The 22,456-nt window shown below is 42.3% G+C and overlaps 1 protein-coding gene across 1 annotated transcript in view; it reads left to right on the top strand.

The window, feature by feature from the left end:
* LOC126260887 (uncharacterized) overlaps window positions 1–21,371 on the top strand; it is a 116,515-nt gene extending 95,144 nt beyond the window's left edge. Inside the window, exons 29-32 of the mRNA XM_049958332.1 lie at window positions 2,542–2,729; window positions 2,819–3,047; window positions 3,409–3,504; window positions 20,970–21,371. Coding sequence (XP_049814289.1) covers window positions 2,542–2,729; window positions 2,819–3,047; window positions 3,409–3,504; window positions 20,970–21,202 — 746 coding nt within the window. The 3' untranslated portion in view covers window positions 21,203–21,371. The remainder of the gene's footprint in view (window positions 1–2,541; window positions 2,730–2,818; window positions 3,048–3,408; window positions 3,505–20,969) is intronic.
* Window positions 21,372–22,456: the final 1,085 nt, after the last annotated feature.

Here is a 22,456-nt window from a genome sequence, read left to right as displayed (position 1 = left end):
ACTACTGAGAAACTGACCGCTCAAATGAACCAAGAGGCTGTCAATAGTGTCTGCTCAATTACTGTTCAGTGAACTTTGTTGCTTATGGGTCTCCACAGTGGGTGACGATGACTGGAATTTCCATGCCCTTAGAGCAACTAGACATCCACTGAGATGCGACAGGTGGACGGTTCAAAAGACTCTCGCTTTATGCTCCATTGGACAGATGGGTGTCTGCATGTAGTCTGTGGAACTTGTGAAACATACTCGCTGCAATAGTTGTCGATAGTGTCCTAGCCATAGACTTTTCCCTGGATGATTTCGTCCTTCTGGTAGGTACAATGGACCAACAGAACTACGTATCTATCCTTAAGGACCATGTGCACCCCAAGTAGATAGTGATAGTTAAATGTGATGGCAGGATTAGGTTCCGCTGGAGGGTTTGTGAGGGGGACAGTAGAAGTATGTTGGAAGCCTTCCATAGATAGAGATAGAAACTAGTTTCGTGGATGACAATGGACAGTGTTGATAGGGCTTGTAGGAAGGAGAAGAATCTCTCAATAGTGCCTCGGAAGGTCTTGGTTCTACGACTGGGCGCTGTATTTAGTTTCCTTGGGAGTGTTATTATAACGTCTTCTGCTCCAGTTGGTGTATTCATTTTTGCTGAAGTATTAAGATCTAGTGGCGAGCATATGGGTAACTATATTGGCACGCAGGTGGACTTCAGAGGACAAGGAGTGACTGATATTTGTGTCACTGATTCGCGCTCCGTGCTGCAGGGTTAATTTCAAACTATGGCCGCGGTCCAAACTTACCAGTCTCTTCTCTGAACCCTCGCGAATTGAAAGTATTATGTTCGGTTCCGACTTTCACTGGATTCTGAATAATGATTTAGGTTAAAAAGTCATTGCTTTCCTTACAAATACCGAAATGATTACTTATAATTTGAAAAACTGATAAGCTTATACAAAATTAGGAGTTGTTTACATATTTTCTGACGGGAGGTAGTAGCAATAACTGGGCATCAGGTACATCGACTAAGAAAATTTGTGATAGATGTAATAATAGCACAGACCAAAGATATTACTATGTAACGAATTATGAAAATAAGTAACCTCAGATATTTAGCAAATTTGTTACATTGTAGTCTCTGTAATCGAATCAAACAAGAAATGTTTTGAACATTGCTCCAGAGTTTGTCTTATCCACTTCTTCCGCAATATGACTGTTACATAGAAATGATTTAGATTCTCCTTTCACTTATTACTCTGAGTAACTGCTTTTTCCCCCACACCAGTCCTAGCAACATTTTTCACTAAAGGCAAACTTTCCTCTCCTCTCTGATATTTGCACGCACCTTATAACCTTATTAGGTTTCCTACTGCTTATCGTGCCTATTTCAATGTATATACACATTCACTGAAATCGTATGACCCTTTTTTCATAAACCACCCTTTCTACACCAGCTGTTCCTTTCAAAAGAATAAAAGAGATTAATACTAGCACTTTTATTTCCATAGTGGTGTATCTTCGAATAAATCTCTTAAATCACATAAATGTTATACCGTGGCTGTTATTTTGTGTCGATTTACAAAATATATTAAAATGTTGAGCCCGCAATGCATCTACTTGAAAGTACCATTTAGCGCCACGTACCAACTAGGGGGATCAAAAGATAAACAGAAAGTGAATTTATTTGTAAACTTTGTTTTTAATTTCGTTTGAAATTAGTGAGATTGTATCGGAAAATAAATTATTTCGGAAATATTGTGTCTCTATACTCTCAGTATCTTTACACACTAGTTGATGCGATGGTATAGAAGTAACCGAAACTTGCTTTTAAGCCATCAATACCTGAAGTTTGGAAAATAAAATATTTATTAATAGTCAGATTTTACCATGGGGCCGGAGTGAAATGATACGAATTACAGGTTCTATGTAGCTCGTATTATATCCTTGAGTTCTCCTTTTTTAAACCTCATTCCGAACTGAGAAAACGAAGAGTACAAATTTCAGCAAAAACTGTAAGTATGGAGTAACTACACGTGTTATGTACTGAGTAAATATTTTGCCCTGAATTGGATTATGTGCTATCTTTCATAAATTTTTGTGATGTGGCAGTGTAACACAAGGCCAAGTTCCGAGATGTATTCACATGCAGATGATCTACGAATTGCGGAAGTAATATTGGACGTAATCGTATTACGTTTATTGTAGCACGATGGTATGGTATGATAAGATGCTGATATTTTCTCTTCTACACTTTTCAGAAAAGTATAATGTATAGCATGTGGTGCAGTGTAAAGGGGTACTAAGGCTAGTATTGTGCCTATTTATTACAGGCATGGGAAAGAACAATATAAGCCCCACACTTACTGAACGATATGTAGTTACAGAGACATCTAATCCTATTGTTCTGTACCTTGATCATTCCAACACCTCATCACTTGTAAGAAGTTCTTCCAGAAGGAATAAATAATAGTAATTGTTGACAGTTCCGAAATCGCTAATAGAAATCAGGAGTAAGACTTGCGCTAACAGAGCCATATGGTGCTTTTTCAGAGACCTCATGGATCCTGTCACGTAATGCCCAGCTGACACCAGAGCAGGAGCAGCAGGTGAATGACAAGCTGGAGGCCCTGGGTCTGCCTCGGAGCCGCTACACAGACACCCCACAGGATCCACAACAGTGCACTGTCAGAGTCAGCACATGCGACAAGGCTGCAGTCTCCCAGTTTAACGCCGCTGAGGTAACACTCAACATAGTAAACTCCATTTCAGCCCTGAAGTTGTGACTGTTGACCAACTGCTGACCATCGTGTCTCCTGTCTGTGTGCAGTACCTGGGCGTGTGGTACGAGATCGCCAGGTTCGGGCTGGCTCCCTTCGAGGCAGGCGCCCAGTGTGTCACGGCGGAGTACTCACTGGCTGGCGACAACAACGTGACCGTACACAACAGGATGTACAACACGTCTGCAGGGGCCTTCAACGACATCATCGGCTGGGCCGAGTTTGATGACCCTAACGCTGGAGAGGCCAAACTCACAGTGCACTTCCCAGACGTACCAGGTCAGTATGGAGAAGTTGATGCAAGGGTTATTATTTGCTTAAGCAGTAGGGCAGTTAGTCTGCTGCAGCTAGACAACATCAAGTAAATGAGGTAATTAACAGGACGCAGTACTTTTTTTGTGAAAGACATTTCATTATAAATGTGACTGTATTGTTTCTTTTATTGCAACAATTATTGCATTCTTGGGCTACATGACCTTTAACTAGCCCTGTAAGACAAACAGGTAGCGCAAATAGACGGTAAAAAAGGAGCCCACACTTTCTATAGACACCAAAGAAATTAGTTTTAGAAATTAGTGTTATCCGTAAAACAGTATATGTGTTTCGGTGTTCACAAAGTTTTGTTTGTTTGTGTTGGTAGTGGAAGCACCCTACTGGGTCCTGGACACAGACTATGAGAGCTACTCAATCGTCTGGGCATGCAGGGAGCCTACAGACGAAACCTCTAACATTACCGGTATGTACACAAATTTTTCATGTTGTTCTTGTACATATATGGTTGGAATTATACATGGAGGCAGATGGAGGGCCGTAACCCACATGTGGAAACGATTTATTAATTTTATGCATTTTATTCTACTGTGAGTTTTTGTTAAGTGCTTACTAGATGAAGTCATCTGGCTATTTGGTGTGTTAGGTGGATGGACAGAATTCTTACGAATAGTAAGGTGAAGAGGCTGAACCTATCGCTAATATGTCCCCTGATTCACCTATCGGTTTTGATGTAGATTGATGTTGAGGTAGCAAGCGTACTTCCAGGAGATCTAAATCTATATGCGTACTAATAACAAAATTGTAATACTGTTTTGCGTCTGTCTGTTTATACACGCTGTTCTCCAAAACTACTAGATGAATTCTCTTGGGATTTTTAAAGATAATTTGAGTGTAGCTTGGGGGAAGGTATAGGCTATATTTCATCGAAATCGGATGACGGAAGAAAAAATTATCGTGATTTAAAATTTTATCTGATGCCTTCAAGTCCATCTGCTTGTTTTAACATGCTAACCTCCAAGACTACTAGTAGAATTTTCGTTTGATTTTCACATATAATTTAAGCGTAGCTTGGGACAGCGGAACACAGAAAAAAGATATCGTGATTAAAATTGTATCTATAATCATTTGTTTAGCGTAGTAGTTTTGATGTCTAATCACAACTACGAAGTTCACTAAAGAACCAATAGGTGGTGCTGTTAGGTCTTTTTATTTATATCTGAGTAACACATGTGCCAACGCTTCCGTCTCAGAGTAGCAACTGCAATTATTTACTTGATATATCCGAATCTCTGTCTTCCTCTATAATTTTTACGCTCTACGACTCCCCTAGTTCCAAGGAAGCTAATCGCTGATGTCTTAACACATGTCCTATCATCCTGCCATGTATTCGGGTTAGTGCTTTCAGTATATTCCTTTGCTCACCGTTTCTGGAGCGAAACTCCTAGTTTCTTATGTTATTACTCAACCTAATTTTCAACTTTCTTCTGTAGCACCACATCTCAAATGTTTCGATTCTCTTCTGTTCCGGATTTCACACAGTCCATGTGGGAAAACTATACAATGGTGTGCTCGAAACGTAAATTCTCAGAAATTCCTTCCTCAAATTAAGCCCTATGTTTGATAGCAGGAGACTTCTCTAGGCCACGGGTACCCATTATGCCAGTTCTAGATGGCTTGCACTTTTCTTCTGCAGTCGACTGAGTTCAGAAGAGTCTTTTAATTGAGTCTGGATGTTACGCAACATATTCCTTTCGTAATATGCGATACAATTACAGAATTATACGAATGAGCTGGATCCTCTTGAAAATTTCTGTCACACTATGGTCTACACTCCTTATAGATCTTCAACTCATGGTTTCATAATGTTGAATAATGTGTTAAAGTGCCTCCAATATATGGAATGCGGATTTCTTATAAGAATCCTAATACACATATTCAGAAGGATTCTATGTTATTAATGGAATCAGCAAGCAATCAGCGGTGTTGTGCTGTTGTCATAAATATGTGTTACGTATAGGAAAAAAATGGAATTTACTGAGGCAAAATTTTTTTAAAAGGGACAGTGTTTAGTGTTAGGTGCGGCGGTCGACTTTGATTACGATTACGAAATTATGTCACACACCTAATTAACACAGTTTTCCTGATTTTAAAATTGAGCTATCTTCTTTTGGTGTTTCCTTTAGCTCAGTGGTCGCTCTCGGGGAGAATTAATTTCAATGCTATTTGCTTAGCTTGTGACTTAGTCTCTCAGTTTTACCTTTTAAGCGATTCAATTCACTATTGTTTCAATTAGACTAAAGTTATTGGTAATTGCTTACAAATTTTAGGTTTTTTGAGACTTCTAAATACAATTTTAAAATGAAATTTTCTCTCCAACTTAATGTATGATTTATTGTGAATATCACTTACACTTGTGGTATAGTACTTCGATCTCTAATCTGGAATATACAGGTAGTTACCCACAGCCTCGGCGCCAATGATACCCTACAAAAGAATAAGTAAAAAAAATTATTCCAGTGGGCTTCCTTTGTGGTATAGCACAAGTATTCTATATAATCCACTCCAGTGCGATATGGATACTCTGTTTCCATCTCGGAGATACAAAACTCTTCACTAGAGATTCATTAACTGAAGTTGACCTGGAGGTGGTGGGCGATTTCTGCTCGGGATTTGGCGGCAGTGAAAGGTCAGCAAGAGCGCCCATACGATAGTTTGTAGGGGGTGAGGGGGGGGGGGGGTTGGTGGCCAAACCGAGTGGGGTGGAGGCGGGGTATGAAGTATTTTTAATATTTTGGAAGTCGAAAGGCGACTTGTAAGTAGCCATAACAAGGTTCCAGCTCCCACCCTGCTAGAAACCTGCACAATAACGACTTTTAAATCATTTTTTGAAAGAAGAATACCTGATTTCGCTACTTTTTTTCCTTTCCTTGAAAGCTAGGAGGGGGGGGGGGGGTGCCCCGGGTATGGGGACCCTTGGGTCGTGGCTAGGATGCAACTCTTAAAACAGTACCAACAAGACGCTCACTTTACCGCAACTCATTAAGCTACACTCAGATTCAGCGACGTGGCGGCCATGCCAATCCCGTGTGCTGGTTTCGACTGGCAGGGCTTGATGTGTGCATCCCAGAGTGCTGACGGTCGCAGTCGGTCAGTGGTATGCCCCCCATTTAGTCTGCGGTCATAGTGGCATCAGTATCGGTCGATTCCGCCAACTTCCGACAGCGGCTGATGGAGACCGACGTTTTGAAATCAGTAGGCCCGAAAGTACTGATTTCGGAAGACAATCGGTGAAATTCATATAAATTTTTTTCGATCATAATGGCCGACACGACACAAACAAGCACTGGGAGAAACTGATGAGTTTAGTCAAAGGAGAAGTTTGTGGCACCCTGAGGATGAAAATATCACAATCGGGATATACGAGGTGTGCCAAAAAGTAACGGTAATGTTTCAATATCACATGTTTTATACATACGATTTTAATTTTTTTAACTTGTTTGTACAATTGTTCCTTATGCATGTTTGCATTTACGGCTGTTTTGAATATGTAGCTTATTATTTACTATCGAAAAGGTCAAACGTGTTTTAGAGTGCTCGGCGAATTTTCACTTTCGGAAAAGATAGATCAAAGAGTATGCATTATATTTTGTTCGAAAAAATGGAATAAAATGCAGCATTGCATTCTAAATGTGGCCTTTATTGAATCTATTATGAGTAAGACAAGAGTTTACGAGAAGTATAAACGTTTCAAAAAAGGCTCGAGAAGATGTTGACGAGGATGACCACCCTGGAACCTCTAGTACATCACTTACTGAGGACAATGTGAAAGAAGGAAAGAGACTGGTTCTGGAACATCGCCGGATCACCATCAGAGAGGTTGCTGATTCTTTTCTGGGGAAGTTTTGGGCATGAAACATGTAGCAGCAAAGTCTTTTCCGAAATTGTTGAACTTCACCCAAAATCGATGTCGAGTACAAAATTGCTCACGAATTACTGAATGAGGCCGACAAAGAAGGTCATAAGAGGTGACGAAACACAAGTGCACGGGCAAGACGTCGAAAATGAGGCCCAATCGCCCAATGAAAACTGCCTGAGGAGCCAAGACCAAAAACAGATCAAGTTCGAACAAATGTAAGGTTTCTTCTTACTAGAATGAAATTTTCGCTCTGCAGCGGAGCGTGCGCCGATATGAAACTTCCTGGCAGTTCTTACTGTTTTCCTCGATTACTGTGGGATGGTGCATCATGAGTTGCGAAGTTATGCACCGTCAGCGCCGAGCAATCCCAAGAATACGACCAGAATTGTGGCAAAACTACTCGTGCTTGTTCGTGATTTTTTGGCAAAAAACAAAACCATTATATTGCCTCAGCCACTTCTTCCATTCCTGATGCTGAAGAGTACCATGAAAGGACGACGTTTTTACACCATTGATGACATGAAAACAGAATGGCTGGAGGAGATGATCTTCATAACGAAAAGTGAGTTCGGAATCTATAGACTAAAATCCCATCTTTATTGGAAACCACAAGTAAGCGAAATCTCTATCAAGGTGTAGATTATAACCTCGAAAAATAATATGTTCAAGTGACAAGGATGCCACATCTTATGTTTAAAGTTATTGTAGTGGATCTTTTACGGTTGTGGTAGATGGACATTACCTGTCTACAAATTATTATTAATGCTCACTGGTGTTTTTATGCCAGTAGGATGGTGTTTCTGTTACATGAAATGGTTTGCAAGTATGGTGTACGTAGGTGTAACCACTTTTCATTGCTTTAGGTATTCAGAGTATCTTGTTCTAAACTTTAGGTTTGTCTTTCACACGTGTGTTCAATGACAGTCACTGAATTTTACTCAATGTGTGTATGCACAGCTTCAAATAAATTCAGCAAAACAGATTTCGATCACTTGTAGAGATGTGATTCGATCTCCATTAAAAATCCGATACATTAAAGATGCAGTTCTGGCTAAGTAAAACTGGAAGTGACGATTTGATATTGGACATCTGACGATTACATATTTCCCATAATTAGGCCTGTATCACTTTCTGAAAAGTAAAGTTTCAAAGTTTTTGTGTGATATGTTGGATGCTATTAACGATGCCCTAAAAACTAAGTTAAAAGCGAATACTTTCACTCTTGTTTCCAAATACTACGAAATTTCTAATTTATTCTGTACCGAATTGTGGAACTGTGCTTTGTGCAAATGCTGTAAAAGCTGCACCCAGTCTGAAATAATAACGCTGCCAGAAATCTTGTTACTTCCTTTCTGAAATCCATTGGGAAGTGTTTAAAGAGAAATGTAGTTTCCAGTAGTAGAACCTGATTATCTGAATATATTACCTGTATTTCATTAACTTTCAAAATTTTTAGAATAATGCGAGTTGCTGTAAAACCAAAAATCTGACTTACATTAATAGAAACACCTACTTTCACCGTGTAAATTAACCATAATGTACTCATAACTTCATTGGAAAACTTTTATGCTCGTGCTGCCATTGCAGCATAATAATCCATGCCCTGAATAACGTGTTTTGGAGATCTGTATAACTGAAACCACATATTTTCGTGATACACACTTATAAATAAGTAAACCATTAGTTACAGCGTGTTGGTTTCAAAGGTGGCGTCGCCTTCTGACGCTAATCGGCGGAGAGAGAAGGACAGTGGTATCACAAAGTTAAAGCGTTTTAACTTTTGAGGCATGGCTTTTTTTCCATAGTCTGAGATATTCGTAAAACTTGTCTCGTAATTCCAGTAACTGAAGACCGTGTGTGCAGTACTCGCCGCGCTCTTTTCGAGACAGACTGAAACATTTCCCCCCAGTCTCTAGATGAGAACCAGATGAGGCGTTACTGAAAGGGGCCGAAAGAATTTAATGGTGTACAAATGGAGCAATTTAGAACAATAGAACAGTCGTGACGTGGACGGAACCTTCATTGAGGGTGGGTAATTTTACTAAAGAGTCGATTGGTGCATCATACAAATCACTCCACCCTCTTGATTTTTATTTGCAGATATGAGTGGTATTAAGCCATTGAGTAGGTTGGCAGACTTCATTGTTCGGAAAGGAGAAGCGTTCAGACTAGCGCAGTTTTAATCGCAAATTATTGAGTACGACCGAGAACTGATCTAAATAAATATATCAGGTGGATTGTGGCCCTTACTTGAAAAATGATTAACGGAAGGACACTAATTGTGTCCGATCGTTCGTGTCCGGACAATCAGCCGCCAACCTCGCCTATTTTTGCCTGAAGCATGTGAAGAAAACAGCGTAAATGATTAAAACACAAGTTAATGGCTTGAATTAATAACGGAGACGCCGCAACAGGTAGATTTAATCAAACCTTTGTCGTACAAATGTTGTTACAACTATGACACTTAGATCCTGTCAGCTCAAGCTCCACACGAGAAAAGTTGACACTAACAGAAGAAGATAACAGAACAGCGCTCTTTCACATATTTTCAGTGGCTTTGCATTCGCCACTTTTACAACTTCTGGAAATTTCGGCATGTTAAATGCAATCTTTGAATATACAGAGTGTTACAAAAAGGTACGGCCAAACTTTCAGGAAACATTCCTCACACACAAAGAAAGAAAATATGTTATGTGGACATGTGTCCGGAAACGCTTACTTTCCATGTTAGAGCTCATTTTATTACTTCTCTTCAAATCACATTAATCATGGAATGGAAACACACAGCAACAGAACGTACCAGCGTGACTTCAAACACTTCGTTACAAAAAAATGGTTCAAATGGCTCTGAGCACTATGGGACTCAACTGCTGTGGTCATAAGTCCCCTAGAACTTAGAACTACTTAAACCTAACTAACCTAAGGACAACACACACATCCATGCCCGAGGCAGGATTCGAACCTGCGACCGTAGCGGTCGTGCGGTTCCAGACTGTAGCGCCTTTAACCGCTCGGCCACTCCGGCCGGCACTTCGTTACAGGAAATGTTCAAAATGTCCTCCGTTAGCGAGGATACATGCATCCACCCTCCGTCGCGTGGAATCCCTGATGCGCTGATGCAGCCCTGGAGAATGGCGTATTGTATCACAGCCGTCCACAAAACGAGCACGAAGAGTCTCTACATTTGATACCGCGGTTGCGTAGACAAGAACTTTCAAATGCCCCCATAAATGAAAGTCAAGAGGGTTGAGGTCAGGAGAGAGTGGAGGCCATGGAATTGGTCCGCCTCTACCAATCCATCGGTCACCGAATCTGTTGTTGAGAAGCGTACGAACACTTCGACTGAAATATGCAGGAGCTCCATCGTGCATGAACCACATGTTGTGTCGTACTTGTAAAGGCACATGTTCTAGCAGCACACGTAGAGTATCCCGTATGAAATCATGATAACGTGCTCTATTGAGCGTAAGTGGAAGAACATGGGGCCCAATCAAGACATCACCAACAATGCCTGCCTAAACGTTCACAGAAAATCTGTGTTGATGATTGATTGCACAATTGCGTGCGGATTCTCGTCAGCCCACACATGTTGATTGTGAAAATTTACAATTTGATCACGTTGGAATGAAGTCTCATCCGTAAAGAGAACATTTGCACTGAAATGAGGATTGACACATTGCTGGATGAACCATTCGCAGAAGTGTACCCGTGGAGGCCAATCAGCTGCTGATAGTGCCTGCACACACTGTACATGGTACGGAAACAACTGGTTCTCCCGTGGTACTCTCCATACAGTGACGTGGTCAACGTTACCTTGTACAGCAGCAACTTCTCTGACGCTGACATTAGGGTTATCGTCAACTGCACTAAGAATTGCCTAGTCCATTGCAGGTGTCCTCGTCGTTCTAGGTCTTCCCCAGTCGCGAGTCATAGGCTGGAATGTTCCGTGCTCCCTAAGACGCCGATCAATTGCTTCGAACGTCTTCCTGTCGGGACACCTTCGTTCTGGAAATCTGTCTCGATACAAACGTACGGCGCCACGGCTACTGCCGCGTGCTAATCCATACATCAAATGGGCATCTGCCAACTCGGCATTTGTAAACATTGCACTGACTGCAAAACCACGTTCGTTGTGAACACTAACCTGTTGATGCTACGTACTGATGTGCTTGATGCTAGTACTGTAGAGCAATGAGTCGCATGTCAACACAAGCACCGAAGTCAACATTACCTTCCTTGAATTGGGCCAACTGGCGGTGAATCGAGGAAGTACAGTACATACTGACGAAACTAAAATGAGCTCTAACATAGAAATTAAGCGTTTCAGGACACATGTCCACATAACATCTTTTCTTTATTTGTGTGTGAGGAATGTTTCGTGAAAGTTTAGCCGTACCTTTTTGTAACACCCTGTATATCGAAACCGTAGCTTCTTTGTCATGAAAACATAGTTTTCTTGTGTTTTGCACGTCGTTATATTATCAGTTATGAGAATACAAATTTGGTGAAAAAGAATTATGAAACCTTTTAAGACGTAGCTGATTTACTTGTATTAGGCGCCTAACAGCAAATGTCCCACTGCAGCGCTCATCTCCAAGCACAGAGGTGTCAGGGTACCCATACCACAATTGCAGGCTAAAATTTAGGCTACTTCGAAGATAGATTCTAAATTAACCTAACAAAACCTTCTCGACCCCGTCAAAAACTGACGAATGGGGTCGGACGCACCGCGACGAAGCTGTCGATCGATGTTATCGCGTGACCTCTGGCGAGACGTTTGATGAACGTTGCCAGTGCCACTGGGGGACAGTCTTAAGCCCGCCTCTCCCGGAGTAAGATTCGCTGCAAGCTTACTAGCCGGCTCTTGTGGCGGTTGCCTTGCGGGCTTTCTCTTCTGCTAGCCGCCTGTTCTGCAGGGAGATGTGCACGTTTCCCGCGGTACCTCCGGTGCTACTTTCCTTGTGAGGCCTGGTAAGGTACGATGAATGCCACCAGCGCTGACCACTCGAGAGTCGTGTTTGGCGTCTGCCGACACAGGCAACAAGGCGGGAACTCTCAGACGTCGGTTAATCCTCGAGACCAACGAGAACGTCACGCGCCCGCCAGCCGGTCTGCGATCTTTCTCAAACGATCGTAGTGAAACTATTCGGTAAGAAATAATTAATTCTCGTGTTTCTTACACTGACGAGCCAAAACATTATGACCACCTGCATAACAGCTTGTCTGTTCGACTTTGGAACGAAATACATTACTGATTCTTCCTATCAAGGATCAGACAGTTTGTTCGTAGGTTTGTGGAGGTATGAGTTATTATAGCAGGGAATTGTCACATAGAAAAGTGTCTATAGTTTGCTTAAATACTCACACCACTCTTCACCGAGTAGTGTACCAGCTTTGTGAGATCTTCAGGAGGAAACTTCTCTGTAGCAACTCTATGACGGAATTGCGATCATCCTGCATAAGTTGGTCGATGGGAAAGACCGTTTCTTCAGCAATATTCTATCACTGTGTCAGTAAGCGTGTTGAAGAAGAACACATTGACACCGGTGTGTCAGACCCACCATACTTGCTCCGGACACTGCGAGAGGGCCGTACAAGCAATGATCACACGCACGGCACAGCGGACACACCAGGTACCGCGGTGTTGGCCGTCGAATGGCGCTAGCTGCGCAGCATTTGTGCACCGCCGCCGTCAGTGTCAGCCAGTTTGCCGTGGCATACGGAGCTCCATCGCAGTCTTTAACACTGGTAGCATGCCGCGACAGCGTGGACGTGAACCGTATGTGCAGTTGACGGACTTTGAGCGAGGGCGTATAGTGTGCATGTGGGAGGCCGGGTGGACGTACCGCCGAATTGCTCAACACGTGGGGCGTGAGGTCTCCACAGTACATCGATGTTGTCGCCAGTGGTCGGCGGAAGGTGCACGTGCCCGTCGACCTGGGACCGGACCGCAGCGACGCACGGATGCACGCCAAGACCGTAGGATCCTACGCAGCGCCGTAGGGGACCGCACCGCCACTTCCCAGCAAATTAGGGACACTGTTGCTCCTGGGGTATCGGCGAGGACCATTCGCAACCGTCTCCATGAAACTGGGCTACGGTCCCGCACACCGTTAGGCCGTCTTCCGCTCACGCCCCAAATCGTGCAGCCCGCCTCCAGTGGTGTCGCGACAGGCGTGAATGGAGGGACGAATGGAGACGTGTCGTCTCCAGCGATGAGAGTCGCTTCTGCCTTGGTGCCAATGATGGTCGTATGCGTGTTTGGCGCCGTGCAGGTGAGCGCCACAATCAGGACTGCATACGACCGAGGCACACAGGGCCAACACCCGGCATCATGGTGTGGGGAGCGATCTCCTACACTGGCCGTACACCACTGGTGATCGTCGAGGGGACACTGAATAGTGCACGGTACATCCAAACCGTCATCGAATCCATCGTTCTACCATTCCTAGACCGGCAAGGGAACTTGCTGTTCCAACAGGACAATGCACGTCCGCATGTATCCCGTGCCACCCAACGTGCTCTAGAAGGTGTAAGTCAACTACCCTGGCCAGCAAGATCTCCGGATCTGTCCCCCATTGAGCATGTTTGGGACTGGATGAAGCGTCGTCTCACGCGGTCTGCACGTCCAGCACGAACGCTGGTCCAACTGAGGCGCCAGGTGGAAATGGCATGGCAAGCCGTTCCACAGGACTACATCCAGCATCTCTACGATCGTCTCCATGGGAGAATAGCAGCCTGCATTGCTGCGAAAGGTGGATATACACTGTACTAGTGCCGACATTGTGCATGCTCTGTTGCCTGTGTCTATGTGCCTGTGGTTCTGTCAGTGTGATCATGTGATGTATCTGACCCCAGGAATGTGTCAATAAAGTTTCCCCTTCCTGGGACAATGAATTCACGGTGTTCTTATTTCAATTTCCAGGAGTGTAGCAGCGGAAATGTGGTCAGGAACAGGACTAAAAGCGTTGGATCTCCATAATAAATGATCAATATCATTATACGTAGAAGGCAGTGTCCCGATTGAGTGACCGATTGAATCAATGACGCACCATTGCCCAGCCCAAACCACCAAGGAAAGAAACGTGAAATTTGATTTTTTGGAATTCCATCCATAAGGAGGTTAGATAGGAGATGAAAGGTTATTTGAAAATATATCGCTATTAAGATAATGTTTAAGATAAACCTAGGAAAATTGGTGTTTAGCTTCTGTCATAAATAAAAAAGTCCGTGTTTCAGCATCTTTGGAAATTCAACAACGATGGGGGTAAGATAGTGGGTGAAATTTTTTTGAAAATAAATCATTATTAAAGAACAACTAAAGCATTTTTAAAACTACGTATATGAAAATTGTTAATTTTCTTGTCGGTTAAAAATAACAAAAAATATCTCTTTCAGTGTTTTTGGAAATTCAACCTCGTAAGGGAGAAATAACTGATTATCGTGTGCTCCGTGTTTACTTCCCAAGCCGAACTATTAACTGAGTTGCCACTGTAGCGGGAGCAGTGTTAATGCAGGTAATTGAGGTAGTGAATCCCACTGCTAACAAGGAGAAAGGACGCCTCAAGATAACTTTCAGCAGCGCTAAGCTTTTGACCGCAAAGACCGATTGGATGGTTGAACAACAAGCCAGAATCTGAGTGAGAAAGTAGTAGGTAAGTTACGACAAAGAAAAACGTGACAGGCAAGTTACAAATGCTGCAAAAACTACGGTATGTTGCAAAGAAAAACTATGGATTCAAGAACGCCAGATCACAAACACTTCGTTGTGTGCACCGGAGACGGCGGCCTTCGGTAAGAGACGGTGAGGAGGGGGATGCAAATATTTAGAGAGACATCAGGCACGATAAAACAAGGTGAAGTCTGGAGTAAGGAATTTTATAAGAGTATAGTACCAGTGTCAAATATGATACGGAGAAAAGAGTGAGATTTGTCTAGCAGATCACGAGGATGGACGACAACATATTGACGAATAAAGTATGGAACACAACTTGTTTAACAAGAAACAACGGGACTAAGGAAGTCAGGGATGATTTGAAAACAATTGGAATAAGGCAAAAAATTGAGTACTCAGCAGTGCAGGGTAGGTCCAGGTATGTGAATATGTTGGAAGGTCATGACTAATTCCAGGATCTAAATTGAGATGACGGAAGTAGAGAGAACCACACCGAGCGATTGAATGAAAAGATATTGGGAAGACGAAAGACATTTTGAACAAGTCGCTAGTGGTTGTAAAGGGTCGAAACGAAACAAATAAATAACCAAGAAGAAACTTTAAAAAAATGGCTCTAAGCACTATACGACTTAACATCTGAGGTCATCAGCCCCCTAGACTTAGAACTACTTAAACCTAACTGACCAAAGGACATCATACACATCCATGTCCGAGGCAGGATTCGAATCTGCGACCGTAGCAGCAGCGCGGTTCCGGACTGAAGCGCCTAGAATCGATCGGCCACAGCGGCCGGCTGAAGAAAATTTGCTCAGTTTCTTTTTACTGCAGTAGTCACTAATGCAGTCAATTCCTTTTGATGTACAGGGAAATACCGAAGGTAAGTTTACGTAAGTCCATGGTGTTCCAAGTCCCACAACCTTTAAGCTATAAACTCATACCGGAAAACAAAACTACTCAACAAGTTAATGCCTTCAGATACTTGAGCTGTGCATACCATATCTTGGCGAAGTTGATATTGAAAAACAGACTGAAAGATTCAAAATGATATGTGGCACCACTAAAACAACGCCCTGTGGAAACACACGTAAGGGCACAATGATAAAATTTTATAAAGTTTGGCAATTCCCTGCGGACTACATGGAAGTGTAAATTAAATTATGAATTGCAGATCACATAATAGACTCCAAACAGCCGAGATGAGGTTTTTGAGGACAGTTGAGGGAGTAACAAGAAGAGACAGATAATAAAATGACACCATACGGAAGAACGTAGGCAGTTACAACTTCAATGAAAAGATTATGGAATACAGAAAAGAATGATTAGAACATACAGAAAGAATGGGCGATGAACGTATTCCGAAACAACTGCTACAGAATATCCCTAAAGAAAAAGGGAATATTGGTGGATGGTTAAAAAAATCGAAACGCATCCTCGAGGCAGAAGAAAACCAATGCTAAGATTCGCGAGCGACATAACCTTTCCGGTCTGGTGTAAAGAAGACTTGTTGAAAAGAATGGATAGTATACTTGGCACACAATACACCATAAAGATAACAGAAGGGGAATGAATGTGATGAAAAATAAGAGCAAAGAGAATACCGATTTACTTAACATCGAAATTGAGAATGGAACAATAATGGAGGGAGTGAAAGAACTGTCAGGTTTAGGAAGCAGGATTACAAGGGATGATCGGCGAAGAAAATCTTCTTCAATTAAAAAAACTCTGCTGATATCAAGTGAATAAATACCTGGATGTATATTTGGATCAGTGCATTGTATGGAAATTAAATGGAGATTAAGAATCTGGAAGCTTTTGAGATGCAAGGATATCGAAGAACTTTGAACATTAAGTCAGCAGATAGGCTACAGTACGGAATGAGGAAGCAATGAACAGAATAGATCGTGAAATATAGTATGGAAGATCCTTACTAGTAAAAGGGATAGGTTAGTGGTCTACTTGGGTCGGCGTCTGGGAATAATTAATTTGGCTCTGAAGGAGCACTGGAAGGGAAAAACAGTAGAGGTGGCCAAAGGCCAGAATATGCAATACATCTTGCAGACGATGTTTGGTGTAACAGTTATTTGATGACGGAATGATTAGATCACGATAGAAAAAGTTGCAGGACAGAATACAACCATCTGAAAGGATGTCGACTTACAACAATGTGGTAGATTGTCCAATATGAAATAGTAAACGTTGGAACCCAAAAACGACGTCAGATAAAGCACACTGCCCTACACTTCAAGAGAAATCACTTCTCTCGGAGCGGACAAGTTGCACATAGGCTACAACTGATGGATTATCTGTAGCTCCACAGGAGATCACTGTCTATAAATAATAAAAAGGGAGTCATACTCCTGTGGAGGAGCCTAGAAGCGCAGCGAACTGCTTAAGAGACCTTGAGAATTACTCTGTGATGTAGATAACGGCTTACGATAGAGATGCAGACCACATAATAGTCAAAACGTAATATCAGGTCAGACGAAATGTAGTGACAAGCACGACTGGCGAGAGAAAATTGCATATGCTCAAGTAATAGCAGTAACAATTTCTTTCAGTCTCTAACTAAGTAGTCACTCTAATGTGCCTAACCAAGTCTTGTAGATAGTACATACCGTTCTAGGCATGAGGATGCCCCATTTATTCATCCATGTGTCTTATTGAGTGTGTGTACTGTACATATTACTCTCAGTTTGTGGGCTCTGCTTCATCAACTGACATGCCGTAGTGATTTTTACAGAATGTACTGCCGCTCTCGGCATAGATGTCATCAGTTTCTCCATCTCGTTTGTCCTGCTGAGGTTTATAGACGGTATGTACCACTATCACTATGGGCTCCCCCCTTGCATCATCTCATATGTATTTTTGAGCTTATACTGTGAGTTATGGATACCACTCTCGGCATAGGGTACCCTATTGGTGAGTCTTAATGAGGTTTGTAGTTTTTACATATCAGTCTTAGTATGTGCTGCCATTCACCCCTCTCCCCACCCCTCTTTCTATTATCTAGTGTATCTTAATGACGTTTTTAGACTGTGCGTACAACTCTCAGCATGGAGGTTCCCCATTGCTCCATCTAGTGTGCCTTAATGAGGTTTATAATCTATACATTCCACTATCAGTATGTCATTCTGCTTCATTAACTGGTGTACCTTTATGGGGCACTGGCTGTATTTACCACTTTTGGGATGGGGGTTCCCCATTACTCCAACTGGTGTGGCTTAGAGATATTTACAGATTGTTCATGCCACTGTCAGTGTGGGGCTCCCATTTTACTAACTGCCACGCCTTACAAAGATTCATAGACCACCCGTGGCAGAGGTCCTCTACTGCTCCATCTGGTGTGACTTAGTGAGCTTACCCTCAACATACTACTTTCATTATGTTTGAGAATCCTCACAGCTCTCTCTCTAATGTGCCTTACTGACCAAATACACTGTACTTACCAGTGTTTACATGCCTTGATTCACTGGGCTTTTTCATAGAGTAGAAATATCTCTGGAGTGAGCATTCAGAAGCGCAGAATTGATTTTGTGTTGTCAACATACGTTGCCACAATGGTCACGTGATCTCGGGACGCTGTAGATTTGTCCGACATCTGTCCTATAAATTTTGAATGTTGTCATATAGCTAGTAAAGACAGATTCTCTTCGTAAGTGCTGTGGATTTAGTATAGACGTTTTGCAGGCACTATAGCAGTTTACGTCTGATATTTGAAATAAATTGGGCTCTTAGCTTTGAAGAGCAAAATGAACGAGCATGACGTCACAGAAGCTTCACGTCAGCATGTATTTACAATGTCTTTCATGTCACATCTCGTAAAGTCGCTTAACACAGTACTGAGTTTGAGTCACCGTCCCTAATATGCATAAAATGTTAGAGTATGTATCAGAACTGAGGAGCTAACGACAAAATTTGTGAATGGCCGAAGCAAACTTTATAACCTATGTTCTTGATCAATTATGTTTGGTAAATTACTGAGAAGTGAGACAACGTTTCAAAACATCGACAATTATTTGCTAGGGAAAATATGTACATTCATACACATCAATGAAAGCTTCAAACGAATTAATGAAGCCTGTTAAACTTATCCATTGTTTTTTCTTACGTAATTAATAACGTCATAAACAACTGTTTTACTCCTTCACTAAAGCTGACTTTTTTGCTTAAAATGTCATATGGTGGAATTTGCTTCGACTAGTTATGTTCTTATACATATACATTGTGGGCGTCAGCGCCGTTGTGTTATCGTAAAACGTAAATAACTTTTCGCCTTCAGATATACAAGAAGAAAGAAAGTGGAAAAAATATCCCAGTCGTCATGTAACATCTCCAATTTGTCAGTAAAACAAAGCGTTATTATAAAATAAACATTTATGAAGATACAACAGTACAAAATACACTATTATAAGGAGAATGAGCGCGGCGGAAATAGGTTAACTGAAGATGTTAACAGACTGGTACCGTTAAAATTTTCTTCCCGAGAAACCTTGACGTACCGTGAAATGACGTGACGTTCCGTTGACGACCTGTGCGAATGCCTACATTCGAAAGGTATTGTAGAATGTTTTGGTGTTATGTGACGAGACGTGACGTTACCTGATGGCGGACGCGAATTGGCGCTAAACAATCGACGTAGTCCCTAGATCACGTGACAATTCCAGTTTAATGTTGGCAACATGCGCAGGACGCAATGCTCACTCCAGAGATATTTCTACTCTATGGGCTTTTTATATAGTACATACCACTCGCTCCGTAAGGGTACCCCAATTCTCCATTGTGTGTTTGTCACTGACAAGGAGACGGCACGACCGTGGGGTCGGGGATTTGTCCGAAATTGTGTGTGGTGAAAGAGGACCCCTAACACCTCACGTGGTGAAAATATTAGGACGCACTACCCGGAAAATCCCAGGAAAAATCGATCCAAAGTTTCTTAGGAGCCTTATGAGTATAAAATGTTAGTCCATTGCCGAGCCGCCGTCTGACGTAGATGTTTAGGCCTCGGAGTCTTACGCCAGGGTCTCGGGTTCGATTCCTCCTCTGGCACTTTTTTTCATCTCTTTCATTTTCTTTTTTTATTCCACCAATAATTCAGAAAGTTTTGCATACCTACATTATCTTTGACAAATTAGTTACATTGAGTAAAAATTATTAACTTTTTGTCCAACAACACAATTCATGGCGGTGGGTCTTCCATTTTTAATTGTTAATTACATGAGCGGAAACACTGGGTTTTTAATCAGAATAACAAAGACGATTGGGAAACATTTAGTTTTTATACATATAATAATTAAAACAAGAACCGCAGTGGTAATTATCGTAAAAACAAACAAAGCTATAATTTTTGCGACGTCTTGCGCAACATATAAAGGCGGATATTTTTCAATCACAGGGCGTTTGCAATAAATTTGTACAAAAACATGCCCCATTAACATTTACGAAAATGTTTTGAGTTTCTGATAATTTTGAGGCAATCCAGGCATATTGAATCATGTCTCAGAATATTGGTGACAATAATTGATGGTGAATTATAGAATGAATTTTTATACAATCTTCCCGGGAATTAATTTCACGATTCTTCTGTAACAATGCGCTGCAATTTTGTAAGCAACAGAAGAAAAAAGAAAAGTGCCGCAGGAGGAATCGAACCCAAGACCTCTGGCGTAAGGGTCCGAGCGCTAACCATGTATTTATGCCGCCACGGTAGCTCAGCGTGTTCGGTCAGAGGGCTGCGTGCTCTCTGCAATAAAAAAAAAACTGAGCCGATGAATCAACGATTAACTTGAACGGATGTTTTAGCCGGCACGGTAGCTCAGCGTGTTCGGTCAGAGGGTTAGCAGCCCTTTGTAATAAACAAACTGAGCTAATCGATCAACAACGAACTTAAAAACGGATGTCTTACGACGTCCGCCCCGAGCAGATGCAACGAAAAAAAGCGAACAAAATGAGATAAAAAAAACAAACAAACATGTAGGCCAGACGTCTGGTCGGCAATGCATCAACATTTTATACTCTTAAGGCACCTAAGAAACTTTGGATTGATTTTTCCCGGGATTTTCCAAGTAGTGCGTCCTAATATTTTAACCACTTTGAGGTGTTAGGGGTCCTCTTTCACCACACAAAATTTCGGACAAATCCTCGACCCCACGGTCGTGCCGTCTCCTTGTGAGATATATAGACAATACACACCATTCTCAGCATGGTTGGCACTGGGGAACTACGCTTCTCTGTCCATAGGTAGTACAGTTAAGTCACGACTCTAGCACTGTCAGTTATACATCAGATGAGCTACAGTTTTAAACTGACTGTAACTGCCCTGCCCCGTTCGCTTTTGCAGAGACCTCGTGGGTGCTCTCACGGACAAGCGTGATGTCCGAGGAGCTGGTGCAGCAGGTGAACGCCAAGCTGGAGGAACTGGGCCTGCCCCGCAGCAGGTACACAGACACGCCTCAGGACCCTGCGGGCTGCAAAGTCGACAATGGCAGCAACGGCGACGGTGGCGCCGCTGCGCTGGGGCCTGCGATCGCACTCCTGCTGCCCGCCGCCATCGCACTGCTCTTCTCCGTGTGATGAACATTGCTGGCCGACTGCCGCTCGCCAACATACTGTGCGCCCGGCGCAGAACGAGCCAACTTCTCATTTGTTAGATCGTTCCACACACCATGGACCAACGGTGGTCGGCGCCGTTATTCTCATTCACTATTTATTTAAGATACAATGAAAATATTCCTTTAATTAACTTCTACAGATTTTTTGTATAAATAAATTTTGAATAATATTTGTAAAGCTTTATTGCACCTGTTGCGCTCGTAAGTACGCAGACCAGTTCCACGTTACTCTTCACACTGTTATTGTGTATCCTGAGTCAGTCTTTTCATATGTGTTATAATTACGGCACGTTGCAACTGTGAACCTGCTTCCTGTACTCCGGCCTTGATTTCTCTTTACTACTTCTTTATATTTTGGGATATGTCCTTTCAGTTTATCCCTACATTTAATCATGTTCCACGATTAAAGTCTTATCTCCCCAATTCGATCCAGTTCGTAAACATAAATTGCTCAGTCTACACATCTAATCTTCAACGTTCCTCTGTAATATCACATTTCGAGCGTTTCTTTTCAATTGCACTCTGCGCCGTTTTTGACTCATGTTTCATTTCCTTATGTTCAAATGTGTGTGTGAAATCTTGTGGGACTTAACTGCTAAGGTCATCAGTCCCTAAGCTTACACACTACTTAACCTAAATTATCCTAAGGACAAACACACACACCCATGCCCGAGGGAGGACTCGAACCTCCGCCGGGACCAGCTGCACAGTCCACGACTGCAGCGCCTTAGACCGCTCGGCTAATCCTCATTTCCTTACAAGGTTACATACACTACACATGGGAACTTCCAGAAAAGAGTAACCATCACTAATACGTATTCAGGGAGGAGAAAAACAGCCGTGTAATACGGTCAGATCATGTTCAGGAACTTCCCATCGTGGAGCCATGGCCATGAAACGATAGCCAATCAGAGACGAGTGTGTGAAAGTCTGTCCGCTCAGCGATCGCGTTTGGATGTGTGTAGCAGTGTAGCTGTGTCCAATTAAACTGCTGTCGTGTTCGAGAAAGTACACCCATAAATTCTTCGACGATCTCAAATTTGTAGTGATGTTGGTGCCAGGAATTTCGAGCAAGTAAAATGGAAAATGTGATTCGAGAAAAAAAGAGTGTTTGAAATTTAATTTCTGTTTTCTTTTTGATCTTGTCTGAGTCTACTAATGTGTTTTTCCTGCTTTCTGTATATTAGCATACATTAAAACTTATGTTTAGGATCTC

Source organism: Schistocerca nitens, chromosome 1 (assembly GCF_023898315.1).
Source record: "Schistocerca nitens isolate TAMUIC-IGC-003100 chromosome 1, iqSchNite1.1, whole genome shotgun sequence".
Classification (NCBI taxonomy): Eukaryota; Metazoa; Arthropoda; class Insecta; order Orthoptera; family Acrididae; genus Schistocerca; species Schistocerca nitens.
The sequence above is the reverse complement of the archived record's forward strand: the minus strand, read 5'-3'. Positions and strand labels throughout refer to the sequence as shown.